The sequence below is a fragment of the Ictidomys tridecemlineatus genome, unplaced genomic scaffold, assembly GCF_052094955.1.
Source record: "Ictidomys tridecemlineatus isolate mIctTri1 unplaced genomic scaffold, mIctTri1.hap1 Scaffold_3929, whole genome shotgun sequence".
Lineage (NCBI taxonomy): Eukaryota > Metazoa > Chordata > Mammalia > Rodentia > Sciuridae > Ictidomys > Ictidomys tridecemlineatus.
In genome coordinates this window covers 48,458-74,200 of record NW_027522568.1, presented here as the reverse complement: position 1 = coordinate 74,200, position 25,743 = coordinate 48,458, and the positions used below count along the sequence as shown (strand labels likewise).

Here is a 25,743-nt window from a genome sequence, read left to right as displayed (position 1 = left end):
CTACCAAGAGGATCCCGTACCTATGATCACCTTCAAAAGGTAGCTTCCCACCTTCTGTGTGAAAGTGTGTTTCTCCTTGGCTCTTACACTGTTGTGGAGACCACTAGGAGTTCAGCTTTGTGCAGGGTCATGTGACCTGGACTTTTTGCAAGACCTGTACAGCCCTCACACTTGCTCAGATGCTACAGGACTTTTCAGACCAGTCCAGGCAACAGTAGGCATCCATTCATTGTCTGCAGTCTACAGATTCCTAGATGCATGGCATTCATTACCATCAAATGCAGAATTTTCATCAAAAACTATATATATATATATATATATATATATATATATCATTCCAATCTGAATCAAGAAAATCAGAAATATCCCCAAATCCAAAGAGTGGATCCCCATTGTGATGCTACCAGTGGAAAATTCCACAGCTGACCTCATGGGATGGTTCACAGTCAAAACACAGCTGCATGAAAAATATTACATGACATGACCTTCCTGCTATGTGAAAAGTGGCATGTGAAGTACACATGCATGTGTTCCTCAGACATGGGTTCATTTGCAAGACACCTTGTGCAATTGAAAATACTCCAAAATGGGAGAAATCAGAACCACGTCTCCAAAGTATTTCAGCAGAGACCAACTCCAGCTGTCTATCTATCTCTCAGTGAGTGTGTGTGCTCTTGTGTGTGTTTGTGTGTCTTTGTTTGTGTTTGTACCATGATAGCTGATACTTCATTGCCCCCATTGGAAAACTGACTCAGATAATGCCATCTGCCAAACTCCTAAAAACCAAAGTTCTTGCTGATAGAATGAAACATTCCTTCCTGTTGGTTTGGATGTGTCCATTAGAAAACACTGCTACATTTAGTATACTCAAATCATCAGAGTAGATCAGGTAACAAAACATATATATTTTAAAATAATAATATATTAATGGAAACAACAAATACAGGATAGCGTAACAACTGTGTTACTAAACAAGGTCAAAGACAATGGCAAACTATAGATTCAAACTTTGAAGCAAATAGTAATCAATGTAAATATTTCTGGGCTGCCTCAGCCCCGCCTAGGCACACAGCAGCAGAATGGTTTTGCAAGCATCCTCAGGAGGGCTGGAGCCTTCTTTGCAGAACGAGAGGGAGGTTGAGGCTGGATCCATTCATCATTCTTTTGGGAGAGGCTCCTTTTCCTCAGCACAAAGTTGGATTTTTTGTGAGGATTCTTGGCATAAAATACGTTGGCCTGCGCTGGAATCCTCAGCTCTGGGGAGAGAGGGGTGTACAAAAAGAAGGTGGCACTCAGGAGGTGCTCCCTAGGACACCCCAACATCTGAGAGCCTGTGCCAGAAAAGGCCAGAGCCACACACCTGAGAGCTCTCCAATTCAGCACCAATACCAACAAGACAGCCTCCACAGTCCTCCCTGAGGAAAAACTAAGCAGAGCACTTCAACAGACCTAATGTCTGTTCCTACCAAAGGCTTTGGACTCCAGAACATCTCAGGTCCTCTTGCATCTGCCAAAGCACACCACTACATTTACATCTGAAATCTCCCACAAAAGGCTCCTGTGCCGAAGATTCAGTCCCCACATGAGCCATCTTCATAGGTGGGTTTGGAGGGAAGCATTGGATGGTGAGTGCTCTAATGTCAACATGAAATTCTCATTCAAGATGAATACACTACTGGGAGGTGGGAGGGACTGGAAGAAAGGTTGAGCATGGTTAGAGGAAGACCTAAACAGGATTGCGCCCTGGGCAACAGTACCTTGTTCCTGTTGGATCCACTGAATCCTCATTCTCCAAGTAGAGGTCCTCCTCCTCCTCTCCATCTTTCTGTCTCTCCCTCTCTGCCACCCTCGTTCTCTCTCTCCCAGTCTATGCCTGTGTGGCAAGGGCTGAGGAGCTCTCCACTGCCACACACTAGAGCTTTATGGACAGCCTCAGTGCACAACCAAAGAGAATGCTATGAAACCCAGAGAAAAGGCCTAGGATTCCTCCTCTGAGTTATTTTCCTCAAGTATGGCCACAGTGAGGACAGGCTGACCAGCACGGATACCACATTAGACCCATGCTTCTGTGTTGGTGAAGCCTGCCTCCATGTGAACCAGGCTTCTGAGAATGGAGGCCACATTCCAAATACTGCCCTACTGAGAACAATGGTTCCAAAGACCAGCAAAGAAACTGCTTCCCTCCAACATGGTGTATGGCCCAGTGGTACCATGACCCAGAGTGGGAAAATACAACAGCCTGCTTCTCCTTCCTCTGAACACCTGTTTCCTGTCACCCTCCTCTAACCTAGAGCCTGTTCTCCATCCCTTCTGGGTTGGATGTGGGGATCTCTGCTATGAATTTCTTAGGCTACCAAGGCCCCACACAGACTTCCTCTTCCATAGACTCTACTAACCTAACAGTAGGTTAAGATAGGAGACAAGTGATCCTAGAACTCATTGGGATGGTGGTCTTCAGTGTACATAGGCTGGGATAATGGCTGCTGTGGTGTTTGGCTCACAAAAACCAACCAACCAACCAATGAAAAAGCACTGGCATTATTATCAGATGAGCTTTGTGGCTACGTGCTCAGGAAGCCCTCATCTGACTTTAGTTAGGGATCACAACCTGGCTATTGTGATCACTCCTTGGCAAGTGGACTCAGGTGCGGAAGACCATGGAATTTATGCAAAAACAAATGATTCAGGCTGTCTCCCAGGCTGTGTTTTCTTCCCAATTTCATCCTGTTACTGCTTGCTAGAATCCTGGCAATGCTCTGCCCAGGAAGTGGATTTCTGGTCACACAGAAGGATTTCAATAGTACTGCTTCAGTCCACAAAATGCCAGTTCCATCTTTAGCCCATGCATTCCCATGTTCCTTTGAAACCACTCCTATCCCAGACCATGAAAGCATACTGCTCCTGGAAAGAGGCTTTCCTCCTCACTCCTCAATGATGTCAGCTTTGTATGCCTGTTCATGTCCAGGGGAGGGTACCTGGTGGGGAGCCGCGATATCCACTGGGGTACACTATTGGACCTCAAGACCTTCCACCAGTAGAAGTGCAGTTGTCTTTGTGCACAAACCCAACACACCCTGTTGGAGTGTTCTTGGGGCTCAGAGACTACTCTTTGGTGCTAAGAGTTGACGTGAGTCGACATCCTGACCCTTGCTCTCTGCCATCTGATTGTCTCACTTACTCTGACGGTGAGAGATGATTTGGCCCAGCTCATAATCCTCCGGTTTCTCCTGAGTAAGCAAGTGTAGGTCGAGGGCACTGCGGATGACGACAGGAGCCCTATCCTGGCAGGTCACCTGGAGCAGCATGGGAGACAGGCCTTCAGGAAATGGGCCTTGAAGTGACTACTCAAGGACAGTGGGCAGGGGCATTTTGGAGGCACCTCCACTCTAAATACAAGGGCAACATCCATGACACTACTACCTGAGGCTGACCTCCTGCTCATTGTGTGGGCTCTTCCCATAGGCTACTAGCCCAATCCTTGTACATAGGACTTCCTGGGCTTGCCATTGCTCTTTGTGGAGCTGCACTCCTCTCGAAGTGAAAGGACTCAACTACCTGCATACAGATGCAATCTCATCCCACAAGTTGAGAGGAATGGGACAATAGCCTCCAAGATCCCAGGTCTGCCCGAGGATGCAGGCGGCATTGGGAATGACCTAGTCACAAAACCTAGAGGCTTTGGTCTGGATTGCCAGGGCCAAAAACAGACCCAGGAACATGACCACACACAGGAGTGCTGAAACATAGCCACGAGAGCTCCTGGCCTCCAGAGGTTCAGTGCTGGCTGGGATGTAGGAGGGCATCTCATCCGGCAAGGGTGGTCATTGGGTTACCTGGACATTTAGTGTGCTTGCTCCACATCCATATCGACTCTGCAGAGAGACTCTCTCAGCTCCTTGTTCAAGGAACATGGAGAACCTCACACTGCTGTCCTCCTCCATAGACGTCAGCATCCCATACAAGGGAATCTGCAACCTAGGTCCTATCCTATTCTCATCTGTCACCCATACCTGCCCCTGCCCTTCTGGACTGCATGCTGCCACCTGACACACAGACTCCCTCAGACATGGCAGTGGACAAGCTGCTGCTCTCCTTCATCTCAGCTCCAGCCCTTCACACTGACCTCTCCCTTCTTGATTCCCTTCTGTCCTCCTGATCATCCAGAAGCTCCAAATTCAAGAGGTCATGAGTAGTCCATGGTATTGGACCAGTGTCTGCTCCCCACCCAGGTGTAAGCACCAGGGGACACCCCTGCTCCCAGGCTTACCAAAACAGTCTTGGCCATCTTTGGACTTTGTGTTTCTAAGTGGACACGAATTAAGCAGGTGTCTCCCACCTGCTTGTGGGAAAGCGGCCTGGAGGACTTGCAGGTTGATTCTGAGAACTGTGGGGGATGGAACATCAGCAAACCCAGAAACAGAAAGCCACCCCAGCCTGTCAGTTGGCTCTATGGGCTTCTAGCACATATATCCAGGTGCTCAGGCTTCTTATTTCCCCAGGTGGGAGTGGAATGGCAGCACAAGTACAGCTTGAATAAGGTAGGTGTTTACCTCCTTTGCCTTGACCTGGGGGCGTTTCCTCACGATGAAATATTTTATTCCCTGATTCATGGACAGACACACGAGTGAGTGGTCAGAGACCTGGATTTCTGCAGAGCGAAGTGGAGAGAACTGTTAGGTGGCACTCAAGGATTATACCACAAAACACCCACACCCCCTGAGAGTCTCTGCCAGGCCCACCACACTTTGGTATTTCGGGGCCAAGGCCCACTTTCTCTTGGCTGTGAGTTATCCTGAGCCCACTGTGGATCATGTCTCCCCACTGTCTGATTGTCCTACTTACTCTCATCCTCAGACATCATACTCAGCAGCTCAAAGTTGTCCACATCCTCATGCTGCAACAAATTTTGGTCCAAGGCCCTGCGGATGAGGCTTGTCACCGTCTCCTGACAGGTCACCTGGATCAGGGTGGGACAAATGTCATCAGAGAATGGCTTTTTGAGGAGCTACCCAGAAGACTGTGGTCAAACATTCAGGAGAAATATTAGCTATATATAAAAGGGCACAATCTTGTTATCCTGCTACCCAAGTGTGTCCTCCATATACCCCCTGGGTTCTTGCAATGTGCTACTAGAACAATCCTGGTACAAATATCTGCCTGTACCTGCCATCTCCCCTCCCCCTGGGGAGCCACATTCCACTCAGGTCAAAGGACCAAACTGCCTGTGCACAGACACATTCTCATCACACTGAGATGAGAGCAATGGGCCAGGGATCTGCGCACCAAGTGTGCTCTGGGATGCAGGCTGCCTTTGTGGGTGGAAGAGGCAGATGCACTGAAAATTTTGGTCCTGACTGCCACTACACAAAACAGACTCAGATACAAGAGTGTGCACTTGAGTGCTTCATGACAGCTTTGAGAGGCCCTGGGCTCTGGAAGCTCGGTGCAGGTCTGGTTGTAATGATGTACTTGACTCAGCACTGGCAGTCACTGAACATGTCTCCTCTGCAGCTGGACACCTGCAGCATTAGCGTGTCTACTGCACATCCATAGAAATTCTGCCAAGAACCCCTTTAGCTCCGTATTTACATACATGCAAAGGCTAACATTCCGAAGCTTTGGCATGACCCCCCAGGTGATCCCGACCCCAAATTCCTACACCTAGTCATGCTAAGGAGGTTCTCTTCCCTGCCACCAGGAACACATCCCCTCCTACACATGTGACAAATCACTGCCACCTCCTCTGCTCCAACCTCACTCATTGAGAATACCAAGTTCTAGGCACTGCAGCCTACACCCTGGACATATCTCTGCCTTCATCTGTCCACAGCACTTCCGTCTGCACTTCTGGCCTGCAAAACCCACAATACACAGGCCCACTCACCACTGGAGCTGGGCATGCTGATGCTCTCCCTCCTCAGGTCAAGCCCTTAAGACAGACCTCTCTCTTCTTTATTTCCCACCATAGCCCCAGGGTTGGCTGTGTCTCCTGCCTTCCACTGTGTGGACACCCAGGAGGCAGCCCTGCTGTCGGGCTTACCAGGATGCACTTTGTCTCCCTCAGGCTCTGTCCCTCTAGGAGGACATGAACAAAGTGGCTGTCTTCCACCTGCTCGCTGGAGTGAAGCAGTGAGGAGCTGCTACTGGTGACTTTTCTCATGCAGCACTCATTGCTTTGGGTGGCCTGGGGCAATGATCCTGCAGCCACTGCAGAGCTGCTGCTCACAGCTGCTGGGGTCCTGGATGCCACTGCCACAGAAGGCTCCAAGAACTGTGGGGGATGACAACATCAGCAAAGCCCAGCAACTGCACCCCACCCAGCCTGGCAGTTGGTTCTGTGCGCATTCTACAACATCCATCCAGAACCTGAGGTTCTTGTCCCCTTGGAGGATGTGGAGTGGCACCAGGAGTAAAGACTGAAGAAGGTGGCTGTTTACCTCCTTTGGCTTGACCTTCAACGACTTGCTGGCAGCTGTTTCCCGAAGAAGAAAGTTATAATCCACTCCTCCATCCAGGGCATAATATACTTTCCCATCAGCAGGGATCCTCAGCTCTGGAGAGGCAGGGGCAGAGGCGTGGTAGGTGACACTCAAGGAATATACTCCCCAACATCCCCCACAACTGAGAGCCTCTGCCAGCTCAGGTCTCAGACATAGACCTGAGAGCCCCCGAATCCAGCTACTGTTCCACCAAAGACTCCCCACTGATTCCTCCCTGAGGACCCTCTATGCACAGGAGGTCCACTACAGGAACACCTTTCAAGGAAATAGCCCCTTGTACCCCAGACCCTCTTAGTTCACGTTGGACCCACCAAAGGGAAACAGCTAGACTTTGTATCTGGATTGGTCCCCAAAGACTCATGTGTTGAAGGTTTTCTCCCCACTGCAGCAATGATCACAGGTGGGTTTGGGGAAAAGCACTTGATGGTGGGTGCCTCCACCTTGCTAGTGGATTCATTCACTCATACAGGGCTACACTAATTTGAGGGGTGTGGTTTGGAGGTGTGTTGAGCGTGGGTGGAGGATGTTCACAGCAGGGCTGTGCCATCCAGAGCAATATATTTCTCTTGAGTTCCCTACTTCTGCATTTCCTCCCCATGAGTATAATTCTCATTCACATTTTTAATCAATTTATTGTTATACTTCTTGTTCGGCTTGTGTTTCTCCTTGTTCTTGTTCTTCTTCATCTTCTCCTCATGCTTATTCTAATAGTCATCTTGACCTTCTTATTCATGGTCTCCTCCTTCAACTTATGTTCATTTTTCTCCTCCTCCTTCTCTTCCTCCTCGTCCTCCTCCTCCTAATCCTCCTCCTCGTCCTCCTCCTCCTCCTTCTTCTTTCCTCCCTCCCTCCCTCCCTCTCTCTCTCTCTCTCTCTCTCTCTCTCTCTCTCTCTCTCTCTCTCTCTCTCTCTCTCTCTCTCTCTCTCTCTCTCTCTCTCCAAGAAGGGTTTTCAAGCTGTGAAGGGTTCTATTCTACCACATACTTCTCTCTAGAAATGGCCTCTGGTCCTAAGTGGACTCAGTTTGCAATGAATAGAAAGATTGGAAGCCAGAAATGATTCTTCATTGAACTGCTTTTCTCATGTACTCGTCTAGGTCAGGAAAGGCTGCCAAAGTAGGCACCCTGTGGTTGTCTGTCTTCTTTGACACAAGACAAAGAAGCCTCTCTTCTTGGCCCCTTGTGGATAATAGCTTTGCAATGCCTCCTCAGGCCAAGGAAAGAACACGAAAGGCAGGTCCACAGCCCCTGGGGAACATGAAGAACCTGCAGATTTATGCCCCATCATTACACTTTGTTTTGTGCACAAGTCCCACCATACTCTTCCTGGGCATTGGGTCAATGCACACTGTGTTTTGGCTCCCAGTTATCGTGAGCCCACTGTGACTCACTGCTCCCTACCCTCTGATGGTTCCACTTACTCTGATGGTTCGAGACAATTTGCAGAAGTTCGTAGTTTTCTGGATCCTCCTGCTGGAGCAAGTGTGCATCTAAGGCCCTGCGGATGATGACTGGAGTGCTGTCCTGGCAGGTCACCTGAGCAGGGTTGGAGAAAGCTCATCAGAGAGGGAATTTGGGAGTAGCTACCCAGAGGACAGTGCTCAAGGACAATCAGAGACAAGAGAGCTCTCAACACAAGGGCACCATCTTGTTACCCTGCTACCTGAGGCCTTCATGTGATCATGTGGGGTCTTCCTATGAGCCTCTAGTCCAATCTTGGTACAAGAGTTTGCTTCAACCTGCTATGCCCTACAGGGACAAGGGAATAAGGACCAAAAGGCTTTGTACAGACACACTCTAGTCCCATCAAGATGGGAGGAATGGTCCAGTGGACTTCCATATCCCTGCTCTGGTCTGGGATGCAGCTGCATTTTTGTGTGGACCAGGCACAAACCCTAGGTGCTTTGATCCTGACAGCCAGGGAACAACACACACTAGGACTCTTTAATGATAGGCATGGAAGTTGCTGGGCTCAAGAGTGTCAGTGCTTGCTGGGGTGTCAGGAGGTTTGGACCCAGCAGGTGCAGTGGTTCAACATGGCTCCCCAAGAGGTGGACACCAGAATCTCATGATGGATACTCCACACCCAGGAAAATTCTGCAGAGAGACCCGCTGAATCTCTATTCACATACATGCAAACTAGGACACTAATGGGCCCTCCAAGGGCCCCAGTTGCCTGTGACCCACACCTACCCACCCTAATCATTCTACAATGGCTCCCTTCTCTTCAACCAGCAACATATCCCCTCCCACACACAAGAAAATGACTGACTGCCAACTCCTCTGCTTCAACCTCCACGGTTCAATATACTCCTCCTCAATACCAAAATCAGTAGAGGATGGCCTGTACCCTCGATATTTCTCTGACCTCCTCTGAACCCAGCACTCAATCCTGCACTTCTGACCTGCACACCCCAAAACACGCAGGCCCACTTGCACCCAGACCTGGCATGCTGCTGCTCTCCCGCCTCTCTCTTCCTCACTTTCTGCTCTCCTTCCTGACCTTCCAGAAACTCCAGTTCAAGAAGACAGGCCTAGTCCAAGGTGTTTGCTGTGGACTCGGTCTTCCCCACTGTGGGCTCCCAGGAGATTCCCCTGCTCGAAGACTCACCAGGATGCTCTTATACTGTGTTGTCATTTCATTTTCCAGGTAGACGTGAATGAGACACCTGCCTCTCACCCGCCTGTTGTACTGGGGCCGTTGGGAGTACCCAGTGGAGACCCCTGATGTTCTGGACTCTGGCTCTGCCCCTTCCCAGGGAGAAGGCTCTGGCTCTGGGGTTGGCTTAGGAGCCGTAACAGGAACTGAGCTTGTAGCTAGAGGAGAAAAGATGCCAACATGACTGCCTTGCCCTGACCTTCACACAGACAATACCCCTGCTGCCAGGAAGAACTCAGGCCCTTAGCCCACACAGGACCTCTTTGCAGATTGGGGTCACTTCCTGAATGGACAAAGGCTTATCCTAATTTCCAGCCCAACACCAGGCATACAGACTCCCTGCAGTGGGACAACACTCGGACCTCTCCTCATACACCCTTAGGTACTCACCCTGGTCCGCCTGGCTCTCAGTCGCTGCCTGGCTTGATATGCCATCTTCAGTTGCGGCCAGGAGGTGGTATGCTTGATGCTCCAGGTACAAACCAACCAGCAAGAGCCACATATATGGCAGCAGCTGCTGCAGACTCAGAGAGCCTGGAGGCTGATGGGAAGCCTCGGTGTAGAAGTTAATCCAGGTCCCCAGGAAGGAAGGTGAGGCACTGTGGGGAGGCAGGTGTGGAGTCAGCAAAACCCTGGCCTTGCCTTCGCCTTGGCCTCCAGAGAAAACCTCTGACCCTACACTTCTGAACCATCCCTGGTTCTGAACACACCAGTCCACCTCAGACAAGACACAGTGGCTGTACAAGCAGGGACAGGACAGGTCGCTACAGGCAAAGAACCTTCAATAAAGGAGCGTTAGATCCATGGTATGACCAGCTCTCCCCTCCTCTGGGCAGGCCTGACACTCTTCTTCCTCTTGGCTACGTGCACTCCAACCTGGAATGCACCTTCCGGGAGTGTCTGTCCTCCTGCCCACTCTTCTCAGGGCTCAAGAGACACCTCCACCCCTGGCGTGGGCTGCAATGCTACCTCATTCTCTGTGAGCTCTCACTGAGTCCCCCTGAGTAGCGGTGGACCTCTCTTTTCCCATGAGTGCAGGTCACATCTGTGTCCCTGGGGGAGGACAGGGAGGTGTGGTGTGGAGGGATCCATTGTCCCAGGGGCTTCCCCAGTGGACCATGACTACCTACAACTCCCCGCCTTACCCCTCCTACTGTTGAAGCCCCACACCTTACACTGCAGGCAGAACACAGAATTGGGGAGAGCAATCTTTCCTCAGCCTTCCCAAGTCAAATCACCTTGCAGGTCCCTATTCTGGAAACAGGAGCCCACCCTCTTGACCCCAAGCCCATTCTATGTTGAAGTTGGTCCAGGGGTCCACCACAGTCACTGAAGAGGACAACGTGCAGTTATGCCTCATGGAGTCAGAGATGCAGTCACATGTAGGATATGTACTCATGGCACCTGCGGTTTTAGGCTGACCCCCATGAAAAGGAACACAATGGCAGTCATTTGCACCCCATTTTTCACTGAATTATGAAACGTGACTGGAAACGTGTCTTCACACAGTGGGTGCTTTCTCCATGTTCATCAGTGAATGAGCCCAAACTGCTGATTCCCACATATCTCTGGGGGTGGGAGCTGCCATGTCCAAAGCCCTTGTCCAGCTATGTCCCAGCTAGGACGCTCTGTCCCACTATGTATACTAACATGTCTTTATTAATCCAAAAGTGCTTTTCCCAAGGCCCGAGTTTTGAGACGCCTCTGGCACAGATCTACCTTCTTCACAAAGCCAACATCAACCAGAAAGGCCACCTGGCCTCACTGAGTCCACCTGGGAATGAGCTCAGTGCACACCATTGAGCTGTGGTGCCCAGTGTGTGGGGACTGCTCCACGGACCTCTGTGGATCAGCTGGAGTCAGGATGGTTTCTCTGCCTGAGAGGGAAAGTTTACTCCCCTTGCAAGGCTGTGGCAGGCACCTCCAGGACTTGTCCCATTCGGGGCTGACATTCCGCTATGAGTGTGGTTCTCTATCTATTAGGTATCACAAACCTTTGGGTCCCTGAGAGGTACATGGCAGCCCCAAGACCCAGGCATGAGGGGGCTACACACTTGGGCTTGGTGGTCTGGTGCTTACCTTGGGAACAAGAGATCCAGCACCTGCTGGGTGGGGATGGAATCCCAGGAGATTAACCCCATGTTGCTGCTGAAATGTAGGTTCCTCCCACAAATGACAGGCAGGAGCTCATTCCTAAGCTGGTCCTGCCTGTAAGGTTCAAGGCTCTGTACCCTGAAGGGCTCCTCCGTGTTCTGATCATTTTCACCCTGGGTTGGGACCAAGAATGGTGGGTTCAAAATGGAAATGGTGACAAACAGAAAAATGACTTGTGCCAATACACTAGAGTCAAAGCACAATGGGTCAGTTCCTATCAGTACAAACACACACACACACACACACACACACACACACACACACACACACACACAGAGTCAGAATAGGAGTCCTGGGCCATTCATCAGGGATCAGACTAGAGGGCCTGCTGGGCTCACCTGCCCTGTGCTACTCACTGTTACTCTTGAGCTCCTCTGCGACAAGCGCCAGAGGCTCTGGCGTCTAAGTTGAATCCTCATCCAGTGTATCCACAAAAGGCCTAGTTGGCCCCCCTGAGATTCCTGGGAGCCTGAGGCTCGGCATTGTTTGCAAGGACAGGGGAACATCCTTCTCACTCCAGTGTCTCCATCCAAATGAGCTCGGATGGCTTGGTCAGTGAAGTGGGTGCCTGGATACCAGGGTTCCATGTTCTGTTTGATCCATTGTCAAGGCAATGATGTCATTTCCTGTGCCCATACCTGAGCCTCTTTTCACATAAGACCACTTTCAAAAGCCCTATGGGCTGCTGATTTCTCCTGCATGCCTACCCATCTCAGGTGCGCATGTGTTCACCAACAACTACCCAAACATCCCCACCAGCATCTGCCCTGCTTGGTGCCACTAGAGTTCCAGCTTGGAGCCTTCAAAAATGCATTCACAACCAGTCCTTCCCTCACAGCAGCTTTTGGATCCTGGTCCCATCATTGTGCAACTCATGGTGTGCCCAGTCTTTTCTGGAAAGTAGGGTAGCATCTAATCTCTAGGGTTTATTGTGTCTATTGGCCCATAACACCCTCTATTCTCTCTGAAACCAGGGATGGGACTCACAGTTGGCTAAAGCACAAATGTAGACATGCGACAATCACAAGAAGGGGAGAGACAAAGAATACACCCTAACTCAATCAGGCCTGTGTCCCACACAGGGACGTGGCCAATGTCCGTCCAATCATGGCTGCAGTTCCCACTCTATACCATGGCAAGTTGGAGGTGACTGAGATGCAGAGGCTGCTCCCCTCTGCCATACAGCTTCCCAAGGCTTCTCCTAATATTTCAAAAGGGCCAAGTGTGTCTAGTGTTGGGGTCTCACAGAGACTCCGAGGTACCACAGCATCCTGCTGCCCAGAACCAGTTCACCCCTCACCTCAAGGGGGCCCAGCCTCTGGATTCATGGGAATTGAAGTGGGTACAGGTGATGGGATATCACCTCCAAGACTGAGTTATGCCAAGTCCATGACCCCTGTCTGCATCCCTGTCTCCAGCACCACTCCCCCCTCTCTCTTTCCTCCTCAGAGCAAACAAATCCATTTAGCAAGTGTGTCCTGTGATAAAGACATGACGGTCACCCATCCTCTCATTACAAAAACACTGAGGCTCAGCCAACATGGATCCTACCAGGAACACAGGCATGAACTCAGACTCTGATCCTCCCAGCCAAGCCTCAGTGGAGCCTGGAGTCCCAGCCTCCTGAGTCAAGGAAACAGAGGTGCCTAGCCGAGCCACCTTGGATGCAGCTGCACACAAACTGAACTTATCAATGCCCCTTGCTCTCAGTTGTGAGTAAGAGGGGAGGTGGTGTTTCACAACCCTGGACATCAAGTGCAGTCTCCAGGCTTTGGGGTATGCCCTGGCCTCTCTCTATCTGCCCAGTCCCTCCAACTCACACTGGTCTTTTACCCAACCTCCTCCTACGGCCAAACTCAATTCTGCCTCTCAATTTCTGCTGTCTTCTTCAACACACTGCTCCCCAAAATGAGCAGGGCTGGCTCTCTGTTATCATGCTGGTGTCAGCAGCAATGCCACCCCACTGATATAATTCTGAGTCCCAACCTAGGCACTCCAGCTGTCTTTGCCACACCTGGCCTGTTTGGGCTCTGGCTCTTGCTCTTTTCTTTCATGTGCATGTGTTTTGTGGTTTTGAGTTTCTCCCACTGCAGAACTGCAGCTGTAGCAGGGTAGGGCTCATGAGGGTGACATTCTGAGCCACATTTAATCCCATCAGGACTGTTCACTGGGGTGACTGCTGGAACACAGTGATGAGTGAACACATAGGAGGTGGTTGGACCCACTTTGTCTCTGAGTGGCTTCCTTTCAGAACAGGAATGTAGGGATAGGAGCTCCTGGCGTGGGATGTTTTGGACAAGGCGTGACCATGGGCTCTTTCCAGGCAAAAATAGCTCCACTCAGCATGGAGAGCACTGTCATTCCTGGTGGCTAAGAACAGCCCTGGGCCCCAGAAAGGAACCCACACTCAAGTTTTACGTCTGAGTGTGCATGTCCTCGAGGAAATGAGGTCTCCTGATCCCAGGTGCAAAGGGGTAAGTCCTCTAACTCCAGGGGCCATGAAGGGACATCTGAGTTTCCCTTGTCCTTCTTTCCCTCTCTGAACCCATGGTGTCCTCACACTAACCACAGTAAGGACCCTGGCCTCATTCCCCAGTTGGGATAATTAGGCTCCATAAAGGACAGTCTCTGAGATGCTCAGTGGACCAATACCCTCTGCACAACCCATAACCCTATTCACCCAAGAGGCAAGAGGATTTCTATTCAGGAGAACCAGGAAAGGGAAAGCCTTTCTCAAGGACACAAGGACATTAGTGAGTGAGGGAGTGATTAATGGATGGAGAACTATTTCCACCACCAACTTCCAGGAGCATATATGGCTCTTTGGGCACAGGTCCGTACCCTTTTTTTCCAATCAAGTTTTTCAGAGAAGTGAGGCTGCCTTCTAGATGGCACCTCCACACTAAGGGGGTCTCCTACTTCTTCCACATGTACATATTGGAACGGGCCTCCCACTGTGCATCTGAGAACACTCTGTGGGCATGTGTAGCCTTTCAAGACCCCAGAAACCATGTGGGCACCCCAGCACCAGCAGACCATTTGTGCACATCACAACAATCACCCCAGGTGAGAACTCTCAATTCCACTCTGTACTATGCCCTGCCATCTGTACTGATCAGTCCAACCCCTCTCCTTCCTGTTTCTTGATTATACTACCATGGTTCCCACACATGGATGCCAGGGTGCTTGTGGCCCACCCCAACCATTTGAGTTCCAGGAACAGTGGAATGTGTTTGGGAACTTCTGGATGACAGGAAGTCCCACCCTCCAGGTTTTCATCTTCAATGTAATGAGTGCAGAGGGAGCCAGGAGGTCTCTGTCAGGTAGAGAGAGGTGGGAGCTGATGGAGCCTCAACTAAGTGCCCAGGACTCTGGGTTCAGAGCTGGTGTTATGTGGAATTGTTGAGGGACGTGAAGAAAACCCAGCTCACTGTACGCAGAGACAGCAGATGCCCTCACGTGGTCAGGCTGCTGTGCTTCTCAGAGCCCCAAGATGTTCCACAGGTGTGGAGGTGGGGAACCCACGTGCCAGCCCAGACTGCTCCTGAGCACCTCTACCTAGATTGGAAGCACGTGACTCTGCATCAGAGTCATCACATCAATGTATCCCGGCCCCCCACCCCAAAAGTTCTTTCAGAGACACTGAGGTTCCACTGCTCTGGACTTGCCCTTTTCTCTGGGATTCTGGGGGCCCATTAGTTAGGAGGTCACAACAATTCTCAGCACACAGGCTGAGCCCACTGAGATCCCAGGAGTATCCAGGCATTGCTTCTATTTATAGTCCATCATGTCCCACGACACTGTGGACACGTATTGCACTCACCTAAAGAAACCACCAGGCCCAGGGCCTTCGTGCCACTGGCCTGCAGAGACCTGGAGGAGCAGGCAACCTATAGGCTGCGTGGAACCAAAGACCCTAGATCCTGGGATCTGAGCTGGACACACAGCTCATGTGCACACAGTCACCACTGTCACTGAGAGTGCAATTGAAACACCCGCAGAGTTAGCAGTGGACCTGATATGCCCACGAGTGGGGGTGAACTGCATCCCTTGAAAATGATCATGTCCAGAGAAAGGTAAATTTTGTAGGATTTCACTTATCTCAGATTCTCAATTATCAGGTTCATAAAAAGTAAATACAATGTTTTTTCCTGAGCCTCAAGGGCACTAGAATTCAGCATTGATGGCAAGAGTATGTTCACGTGAGTTCTGGAGATGCATGGTGGTGACGCCTATACACCAACATGAACATGCTTAATGCCACTCAACTGTGTCCTCCAAAATGGTTTAATTACAAAACGGATGTTCGGTGTCAATTACCACAATGTAAACCCTTGGGAGACTGCTGATTGACTTATCTTAGCATAAGTCAATGAATAAAGGTCCTCAGGTGTCAAGCTACAAAATGTGGGATGAGCATGGATGAGGATGGGTGGGAGAATCCTCCCCCTCTAACACAATTAGGGAAGGATGTGCTGCCCTCAAGTGGCTGGGGGCCCTGGGATCCTGCCACAGAGGGGGATTCCAAACCTCACATCCCCTGACCCAGGCCAGAAGACTAGGTAGAGTCCAAGGATCCTGGGGCGGCCAAATGGCAATAAAGGTCAAAAGGAACTAGGGATCTGCCTGGACCCTCAATCCCCTACTCTGAGCAGGGCTGCATGACGAGGCCAGAGGCTATCCACAGCAATCTGCCTTTACAGGAAAACAGGGACTGCAGCCTGCCTCTGGCTCACTGAATCAGGGTGGTCTTTTCATAAAGCAAGTCCACTTCCTCACATTTGACCAGCAGCTCATGCGCTGACAGTACAATGGCTGGCTTGACTCAGGCCCTTAGAAATGAAATAGAAAATTCATAGCAAACCCATCTTTAGCTCTTCCACATCATCAGGGGGTGTGATTCATTTCCATCAACAAAGATGTCTGAAATGATGTCTAAACATGCTGGGGACTCACCTCCGTGTGGAACTTTTCAGGAAAAAGGGGATCAAATCTCATGAAGAAACTCTTCTCTCCTCTAGCCCATGGGCAATGCAAGGAACCTGCATGATACCAGAGGCTCACTCTCTCTTCTCATGTCTTCTGGAAAGGATTCATGAATGCTTCCTTCAAGGTGAAGCAGAAGCCTGCATTCCCAGCTGCACAGAAGTGTTTGAGGGCAGTGTCTCCCTTAAAACCCAAGAAGAAAAACAGGTCATTAAACAGGCACATGGATTAGAGTACATGATCAATGATCCCTCCTCCCTGAAGCCTTCCACATGCCCATCTTCCACATTCACAGAGAAATGCTTGGCCATTCTCAAGACCAGGAGACCATGATGCTCATCACCAGGAAGTCAATAGGAACATGAACAGAGCAGCATGGATTGCAGAAGGTGGCACACCAAGGATCTGCAGCACAGCTGCTAGAACACAAGACCTTAACTTCAGTATTGACTTTCTGCCACCTGCCAAGTATGATGTTAATGTCAAGCACAACATGCAGATATGTAAGTAGTGGGTGACACGGTGCATCCATTCACAGAAGTGGGCAACATCTTCATTGGAACAAGGAAGTATCTTATCCTTACTCATAAAAATCATCACAAAGAATAAAATAGATGCAAGACTTCTCATTTCACTATCATGTAGCTGTTGGAATTCCCTATGAAATAATACCTCCTCCAAAATAAAAAATATCTCAGACATGTGTCAATTATTCAATGGATGACATTTTAAAAACTAGGCCTTTACTTCATATTTATGTATGCTATAGCCCTGCCTAAGGCTTTTTGAGAAAGGAGCACATAGAATTGGATCTTTGAAAATCTCACATTTGCCGATAAATATTACCGACAATGTCAGGCATGGCGAAGTGAAAAGTGGGACTTTGGATACTCAAAGAATGCTATGTTGTGAGATTGGTGTCTCTGACTCATAGACAGCATGTGGTTTCTATGAAAGCTGGTGAGGGAGCAGGAGTAACGAAGCTCATTGAACAGATGACCTCAGGAAATACTGACAGATAGGCCAAACTGGAGAACATGTTCCAGCTAACATTGGTATTTGGGCTCCTGAGCCCAGTCCTGTTTTAAAAAAAGTTGCAGACAGGCAGTGTTCATGTACAAAATGTCTACCATGTAAAAGTGGGTAATTGAAATGTCATCTAGGTACACATCTGATAGAATGGTCTGCCAACCTATGAATTTCATTCTAACAAATAAAAAGAAAAACACAGACATGAGACATGAAGATAAAACCTTGTCTTCACCAGGATGCCTAAAAATAGGTTTTATTTGCCTCATGCAAATAGCTTTCAATAGAACTTCTGATTTCTGAATGAACCCATTCAATTTTATAATTCACAGATCATAAGGTTTTCTTTACAGAATATTCTCTTCTTCTTCTTCTTAAAGCCTCACATAGAAAATGTCTCACAGGACATAGGAGGGGAATGACCCAAAGGATGAGAGAATGGCTGGAACCGTTGTCAAATGTGCCCATGTAGCCTAAAGTTTGAAGGCACCTAATTGTACTCTAAAACAATCATGAACCTATTTGATCCATTAATTAATAAATACCACCACTTTACCACTTGAACCAAATCACAGAAAAATGGAAACAGATGATCAAATTCCTCTTCTCCCATCACCTCCTGGCCCAGAGTCTCCCCAGAGGTGGCTCTGGTCATCTGTTTGTGAGGGAGTCACCCGTGGTCCCCTATCTCTAAGAAAAGAAAATCACCCCAGCTACTGTCCCTAAAGCCAAGTGATGGCTGCGGTTTCCACACTGTGTGGATCTGCAGAGATGCACAGTGCCGCTGGACCAGCCTATGTTCAGGGCTGTGTCTGTGTCCCACAGCTGAGACATGTGGTCCAGGGTCTTCTTTCCACCCACAGGTCCTAAGAACTTGCAGTCAGCACGTGCCTCCTTATTCACTGTGGCCACAGACTTCCTGCCAATGGCCATTGCATTGTACATGTCTTATAATTTAACACAGCATTGAAATGAACTTCCTTCTGGGAGCTTCCCAGGGCACGTCCCAAGACCTGAATTTCTGTGTTGTAGGGAGCATAGCATTCGTGCATTTTTTAAGTTTCATGGATAATGTTAAATGTGCCTCCAAAATGTATGAAAAAAGCTTATCTTCCTATCCCCTTCCAGCACATATTATCAACATCCTTAATTTTTGTAAAAAATAAATAAATGAAATACATCATTTGAGCCTGTGTTCATGTTCTTGCCAGCTGTGTTCCAGTGACCTCCTCCCATGCATAGTGCTCATCTGTGTTTCTCCTCGTGCCTCCTGTTCTACTGGGTTGCCATTTCCTCCCAATCGGTCCCTCTGTTTTGAGAATGTTTGGGGCATATTTCGTTGGAGAGTAGTTTCTAATGTGGATGGTCAATTGAACCATCTTGACAGCTTTGGGTTTTGAGGATTGAAGCCAACCCTCCCCATTTCTAGGCCACAGCCTCTTCTCCTAGATTTCTACCAGTATTCCAGTAAATATTTCATTTAATTTGGTTGGTCTCTGTGTCTGGGTTCAAGACTTAGGTCCTGCACTTGCTAGCAGGGACACTGTGCTTTCTGGTTTGTTGTGTTGGCTTCTTAGGGACACTGTGAGGATCAGGTAGGCAAGGCAGGTAGTAATGTTTTCTACTTCTATGGTACAACTGTATTATACTCTCCATGAGTGAGGTCACAGACCATGTGTCATTGTGTGCCTGCTTCTGTCACTTAGCCTGGAGGCCCCTGGCATAGTTTGTGCTTCAGGACTGGAAGCTCTTTTACGATACAGTTTTGAAGTGGCCATTGGTCGCCTGATGGTACTCCATGGGGTCATCTGAGCCTGGCTTGCATCTGGCTCCTGCAACCAACATCCTGTTTTGCTAGAAACTCCATCGAAAGAGGCTTGGAACTCCTGCTCTCTTGTTCATCTCTGAAGTTCTGCCATTTCTTCTCAGATGGCTCCATCTCCAAACCTTTCAACCCCCTCCCCTGCTCCAGGGCTTTGAAGCGGTTTCTTTGGAAGCTTCTGCACAGGGTTAAGGACAAGTCATTCCTCACATGCTCCTTCAACAGGAGGAAGAGAGGGACCAGAGGGGCCACAGGGAGCAACCTCCTGCTCTGTTCCAGGCAGCCACTTCCAGGCTGGGGCTGTCAGGATGGCTCTGGCTAAGGGGGAAACCCTACCCAAGCCTGGGTCACAGGCTCCCATGCCCCAGGGCAGCTGGTGAGCACTGGTGGAGGGTGGAGGGGAAGGCTTGCACCCCAGGAGTCGGGTCTGGACAGCATTCAGGTGGGAAGAGACCACTGGTCACTAAGGGGATGTGAAGCAGGGGGTGACCGAGGGCAGCCATGGGATCTCCTCTAAAGACCACTGTCGTCCCAGCAGTATAAAGGGACTGAGTGACATTATTACTCTTCCCTGTTTTAATGACAGAGGTGTGGAAGGGATTCCTGAGAGTCACAGAAAACATGGCTCACAGTTTCATTTTGCCATCTAGGAGTGACCTTGGCCGCACTGGTGGCAATTCCCCGGATCTTTGATGAGCCCCCTGGCATCCTCCCAGTGAGTCTTCCCAGGCCCAGTCTCAGGGGCAGACAGCTGCTCTGACTGCTCTCCCTGGACATGAGGATCACATGGGGTTTTGAAATTCTTTTTGTTGCCGCACTGGGCATTGAACCCAGGGCCTTGCACATGCTAGGCAAGTGCTCTACCGCGGAGCTCACCCAGCCCTGAGGGTGACAGGATTGGAGAGCATTTGCTGAGTCTTGGTGAGGTGAATCCCCATAGCCCTGAAGTCAGCACGTTTCTCTACCAGCTGCGTTTGCAGGGTTAAGATCTTAGCTTGAGTTTTGTTTTCCCTTATTTCTTCACTTCTCTCTCTCTCTCTTTTGGTACCAGGGGTTGAATCAAGGGGTGCTTTACCACTGAGCCACATCCCCAGCCCTTTTTAAAATACTTCATTACAGACAGAGTCTCACTGAGTTGCTTAGAGCCTCACTAAATGGCTAAGGTTGGTTTCAAACATGCCATCCTCCAGCCTCAGCCTCCAGAGTTGCTGGGATTACAGGCATGCACCACTGCCCCCCAGCTCTGCACTATTCTTAATCAGAGAACCTGTGGGGCTATGTTTACTAAGTATGAATTGAGTTGCCCTCCAGAGAAAAGAAAAAGTAACAAAGCACTGCTGTGTGGGAAAATCAGGGATGACCCCAGGACAGGGTCAGCTTTCTCTCCAAGGAAACCCCACTGCCAAAAAGGAGCCCCTTGGCCAACGCAGTGGTGCACTCCTGTACTCCCTGCACCTCAGGAGGCTGAGGCAGGAGGATCAAAAATTTCAAAATCAGCCTTAGCAATGGCAAGGCACTAAGCAACTCAGGGAGACCCTGACTCTAATAAAATACAAAATTGGGCTGGGCATGTGGCTCAGTGGTCAAGCACCACTGAGACTAAACACCGGTATCTCCCTCACCCTCAAAAAAAGAGCCTCTGCTAAGGACTTCCATGTTGGCTGAGGCAGCTGCCTGCAGTGGGTGTCCTGCACAATGCAGTCAATCTCCCCAGGCCTGGGCTGTGGGGAGGGGTTGGCCCGGTGACCAGAGGTTAGCCCCCAGCTAATGATCACTTGGTATTGTGGTTTGGATGTCAAATGTCCCCATTGCCCATGTGCTAAAGGCTTGGTCACCAGCCTGTGGCCCTTGGGACATAATGGAAACTTTAGTAGGTGGGGCCTCATGGAAGGGATGAGATCATTAAAAGTGTGACCTTGAGGGGGATATTGGGACCCAGCCCAGTCCTACCCACCCTCTTCCCAGTTACCCAGAGATGAGCAGCCTCCTCTGTCATGTGCTCCAGCTGCCAGGATGTCCTACTGTGCTGCCACAGGCCCAAAGCAACAGGGCTAAGGTGACATGGTCTGAGACCTATGCAGCCATGAGCCAAAAGAAACCCTGTTTCCTTTTAAGGGGATTCTCTCAGATGCTTTGTCACAGCAACAGAAAGCTGACAGCACCCTTGGTCTGTGCCCCTGCTTTATACATAGGGATGCTGAGGGCCCACAGGAAGCCGAGCAGCCCCAGGTCACATGGTCCTGTAAAAACAACTATTATCCATTCATTCACTGACTACGTGGCAGGAGCTGGACTCCAGATCTTAGTGTTTGAAAAAGTTGTGTTTCCTTCCTGCCCCTTAGTCCCTCGCTCTCTCTTTTTGTATGAATCCAAGAAGGACCTTCAGGAGATTTCAATGCCACCCAGTCATCCTAGCCAACTTTGTACTTGAACATGAAGTTCATGGGATGTTTCTGCTTCACATTGTGTTAGTCACTAGTCATCAGAGAGCTCTGTGCTTTCACCTACAGAGTGCCACCCCACTTCCCTGCTGCAAGGGCTCTTCCTGCCAGGTCACCTGCTAAATGGAGGGCACTGCCCAGTGCCCTAGATCTCTCCTGAATGTCCTGTGACCAACCCACTGCAGGCCAGGCAGATATCCACAGAAAAACAGCGAGAGGGTCTGGTGCCCCCTTTAGAAAGCACCCCAGTCCAGGTACTGTTATATAGATGCCCACAGAACATTCCCCAAACCTGCAGCAGCTTGGACTGCATCCAAATGCAACCACAGGCCGAGCACAGTGGCACCTACCTGTGATAGAGTGACTCAGGAGGCTGAGGCAGGAGGATTGTGGGTTTGAGGCCAGGTTTAGCAACTTATTGAGGCACTGTCTTAAGATAAAGAATTAAAAGGGCTGAGGATGTAGCTCAGTGGCAGAGCCCCTGGTCCAATCCCCAGTACCAAGAGGAGGTGGAGATACCAGAGATGGGAACTTCTGAGTTGGGTCAATGGTAACTCCAAGTCCAATAAGACTGAATGCACAGGGGAAGCTTTAACCCGGAAAAGAAAAGGAGGCAGGGAGCTTCAGCTCCAGGTAAAGGACTAGGAATTGAACCCGGGTGCCTTACCACTGAGCACACCCCAATCCTTTTTATTCTTGTTTTGAGAAGGGGTCTTACTACGTTGCTGAGGGTCTCACTAAATCACCAAGGTTGACCTCAAGTGATCCTCCTGCCTGAGCCTCCCGAGAATCTCTGGGATTACAGGCATGCACCACCATGCCCAGCAGGAAAGGAACTTTTATCAGTGCAGCCACAAGGGGAAGGCAAGGGGACCCACATCCTTCACCTGTCTTCAGGGAGTGACAATGACTTGGAGCTTTTATAGAAAGGGGAATGAGGGCAAGGGCTTGGGCTTTGCACAGCTGCCAAAGCAGGTGGTCCTGACCAGGTGAGGTCTGTCCATCATCCCAGGATTGGCCAGGTGGGGCCTTGTCAGGAAAGCTGTGCCACCTGCTTTGGCTCTCAGATGCACATCAATCAGACCTTGTTCCTGGGACATGAAACAGACTGCATGGGGGCGGGGGTCTGGATTCTGAATTAACAGCAACTTCCTTCTGCTGCAACCCCCAAGCCCACCTGAGGAGCCAGGAAAGCTAAGATGGGTCCCGCCCTTCCTCAGGCCTGGGCACAGGCCATCTGCCTAGGCATTTTCTGTGTTTTTCCCATTTTTGCTTTTCTTCAGGCCAAGAAAGTTCACGTATGTAGATCACTTGGGTTTTGTTTCTATAAACTGTAACCACTTCTGTGGGTCAGGGGCTTCTTCCAAGCCTTCTGGCTGCTTCTCCCCAGTTTGATCAACGTTCTTTATTTTTTCCTTTTTCTTTCTTTCTTTTTTTTTTTTTTTTTGCCTGTTCCTTGTGCTGGTGGGCACTGATGCAGCCAGCAGGGTCCAGTAACAAATCCAAGGTGACTCAGGCAAAGGGGATGGATGGGCCATATATTGAGGCAGAGATGCTGCCCTTCTAATTCTGCCTTTAGCCATCCATTGGACGTCTGCGGGTAGAGGTGGAGGGCTGGAGTCCTCCTTACAAACTCCCCACGACTCAAGTCAGCAAACACTGAAAGCCCTGTCGCCCTCAGGGACAGGGCCCCAGACAGTTCCTTGGTGCTTCCCAAAGACGGCCAAGGGAGAAGTCACTTGGGGCCCGACTCCAGGAGGATCACCAAGGGGCGGGACAGGGGGACTTCAGGTAAAAAGCTGCAGCCAGCTCGCCCTAGGACCCCAGCCCTCACCAGTCCCACTGCGTTCCTGGACAGAAAGGTTTCCTCGAGCATCCTCACTGGGTGTCCCTGCAGCAGGGCCCCAAGATTGCCCTGGAAAGGGATCTGTCAGGTGGGAGCGACTGATTGCCCTGATAGATGCTGCTCAGCCCCAGTATCCCCTTCTCTAGGCTCGGCAGAGTCCCCTGAACCTGCAATGTGCCCAGATGTTCCTGGCCTGCAGCCCTGGCTCTGAACCAGCCTCGTGGAACACTGGGTGCACAGTGGAGGCCTGTGTGGAGTGTCCTCCTCCCAGTGCGCACCTCCTACTCATCCCTTGGCACATCTGCAACCCTCTTTACTCCCGGGACCCCTCAACTTTCTTTCCAAAGGCCTTGGAACCCCAGGCAGGGCTTCTCCCCTTTATCCCCAAAGGATTAATGCATGAGGGAAGGGACCTGCATCTGGGGGCAGAGAGACCTCGCTTTAGCATCATGTTGCCTACGTGGTACTTACACCCCTGAAGATCTCGCCCAGCATTTGAAGCAGGATCGATTTAGCCATGCAGCAGGTAAGCACTGCTAAGCTCAAAACATTGCATGGACAGGAAAGAGATTTCTTCTGCAATCAATTTCTACAACATAGTCTTCAGTAAAGGAACAGACCACTTGGGGGCTTCTCTGTCCCCTGTTGGTTGTAGCTAATTTCAAAAAACAGTTTCAATGAAGGGCAGCAACCTGCACATTTCAAGCACACTCTGCTGAGTTCCAATACTATGCATCAGCTGTGAGGGCACCACAATCAATAAAAACAACATGTCTATTACCCCAAAAGTTTCCTCCTTCCTCTCTGAAATCCCTTCACACCTCCACCATCCCTCCTCACATCTCCAGGTGACCCCTGATCTGCTTTTTGTTACTATATACTTTCTAGAAGTTTCAATAAACGGAATCATACTGCATGTTTTATTTTTTTTTTAAATCTGGCTTCTTTCAACATAATTATTTTGAGCATCATCAATGTTAAGTGTCAGTAGCTTACCCTTTCCTATTTTTGAGTGATCAACTGTCTCTTAAGGTGGGCCTGGGGAGTCTGCATCCACTCACCTGCTGATAGACATCTACACTGTTTCCAGTTCTTGTCTATAAACAAAGCTGCTATGAAAATGTGTATACTAGTCTTGGGAAAGGCAGGTTGAAATTGATGGATTTCTGGAGGCTCAGTAGGCAAGTTGAATATTGAAAACTCCAGGGAGGGAACCCAGTGGGCAGAGCTTGTTCTGCAGAGTAAAGTCCTGAGTTTAACCCCCAGCAACAACAAAAACAAAAAAAAAAAAAAAAGAAAAGAAAAAGAAAAGAAAAAAGAAAGAAAGAAAGAAACAGAAAAAAGAAAAAGAAAAACTCAGAACCACCGCCAGATCACAGGGGCCCTCCACCTTTGTGGGTTTCACCTGCAGGAGTTCAGTGTTTCCACTGAGACTGTCTCCAGGTTCCTCATGTTTCTGGACCTTTCTGACATATGCCAGAGCATTCTGTTACTAACAAGGCTGCCCTCTAGAGAAACTGCTTTATCAGAGTCTGAACAACTGGGATTCACCAGAGCCTGTGCCACCTGGGGGAAGGCAGGCACCCAGCTCCAGCACCCTGAGTCCTGCTGTTCCACCTAAGAGGGCAACAGGGAGAAGCACTGGGGACATTCCCAGCCCAGGATGCAGGCTCAGGAGACAGGGACCCACTGGAGGGGCCACAGAAAGGTTGCCTCCCACTCCTGGACACTCCCCAAGGCCTATTTCCAGGAGCTCCCTTCCCCAGTGCTAGAGTTACAAGGCAGACTAAAAGGCAAAGGCCTGAGAGAGGAGCAAGCACGGACACTAGACTCCCACCAGGAGGGATGCTGGGACCCTCAGACCAGGAACCCCTCAAACAACCACGACTAACCTGCCAAGGGCTCTCATGGAAAGACAGAGAACAGGCACCAGCAGAGGGGACAAGGCAGAAAGAGATGGAGACACAAAATGCTGGGACACAAATGAGAAACAGCTTTGATAAGCTCATTAACATACTGGACTCCACTGAGCAAAGAATGTCTCAGCTTCCAAAACAGGAAAGCAAAGCAAGATAGGGAGAGGGAGAGGGAGAAGATGGAGAGGGAGAGGAAGAGGAAGATGAGGGAGACAGGGAGAAGGAGACAGGGAGAGGGAGATGGAGAGGGAGAGGGAGATAAAGAGGGAGAGGGAGAGAGAGAGAGAGGGAGAGAAGGAGGAAGCAACAAGGGAGAGGGAGACAGGGAGAGGGAAAGGGAGACATGGAGAGGAGTGGGGGAGGAGAAGGGAGAGGGAGAGGGAGGGGGGAG

At 50.0% G+C, this 25,743-nt stretch overlaps 1 protein-coding gene across 2 annotated transcripts in view; it reads right to left on the bottom strand.

Moving 5' to 3' along the window:
* Window positions 1–885: 885 nt before the first annotated feature.
* The window catches only part of LOC144373428 (uncharacterized), a 28,599-nt gene continuing 3,741 nt past the window's right edge, over window positions 886–25,743 (bottom strand). Inside the window, exons 3-15 of one of the 2 annotated variants that reach the window (XM_078036503.1) lie at window positions 16,269–16,481; window positions 11,238–11,425; window positions 10,128–10,211; window positions 9,549–9,757; window positions 9,111–9,316; window positions 7,921–8,035; window positions 6,438–6,553; window positions 6,041–6,271; window positions 4,843–4,957; window positions 4,551–4,648; window positions 4,268–4,384; window positions 3,179–3,293; window positions 886–1,256 (exon numbers count right to left, since the gene is read on the bottom strand). In XM_078036503.1, the coding sequence (XP_077892629.1) occupies window positions 1,051–1,256; window positions 3,179–3,293; window positions 4,268–4,384; window positions 4,551–4,648; window positions 4,843–4,957; window positions 6,041–6,271; window positions 6,438–6,553; window positions 7,921–8,035; window positions 9,111–9,316; window positions 9,549–9,757; window positions 10,128–10,211; window positions 11,238–11,425; window positions 16,269–16,310 (1,842 nt within the window). In that variant the 5' untranslated portion in view covers window positions 16,311–16,481 and the 3' untranslated portion in view covers window positions 886–1,050. Of the gene's footprint in view, window positions 1,257–3,178; window positions 3,294–4,267; window positions 4,385–4,550; window positions 4,649–4,842; window positions 4,958–6,040; window positions 6,272–6,437; window positions 6,554–7,920; window positions 8,036–9,110; window positions 9,317–9,548; window positions 9,758–10,127; window positions 10,212–11,237; window positions 11,426–11,668; window positions 16,482–25,743 lie in introns of both variants that reach the window. The other variant, XM_078036501.1, reaches the window with a different exon arrangement.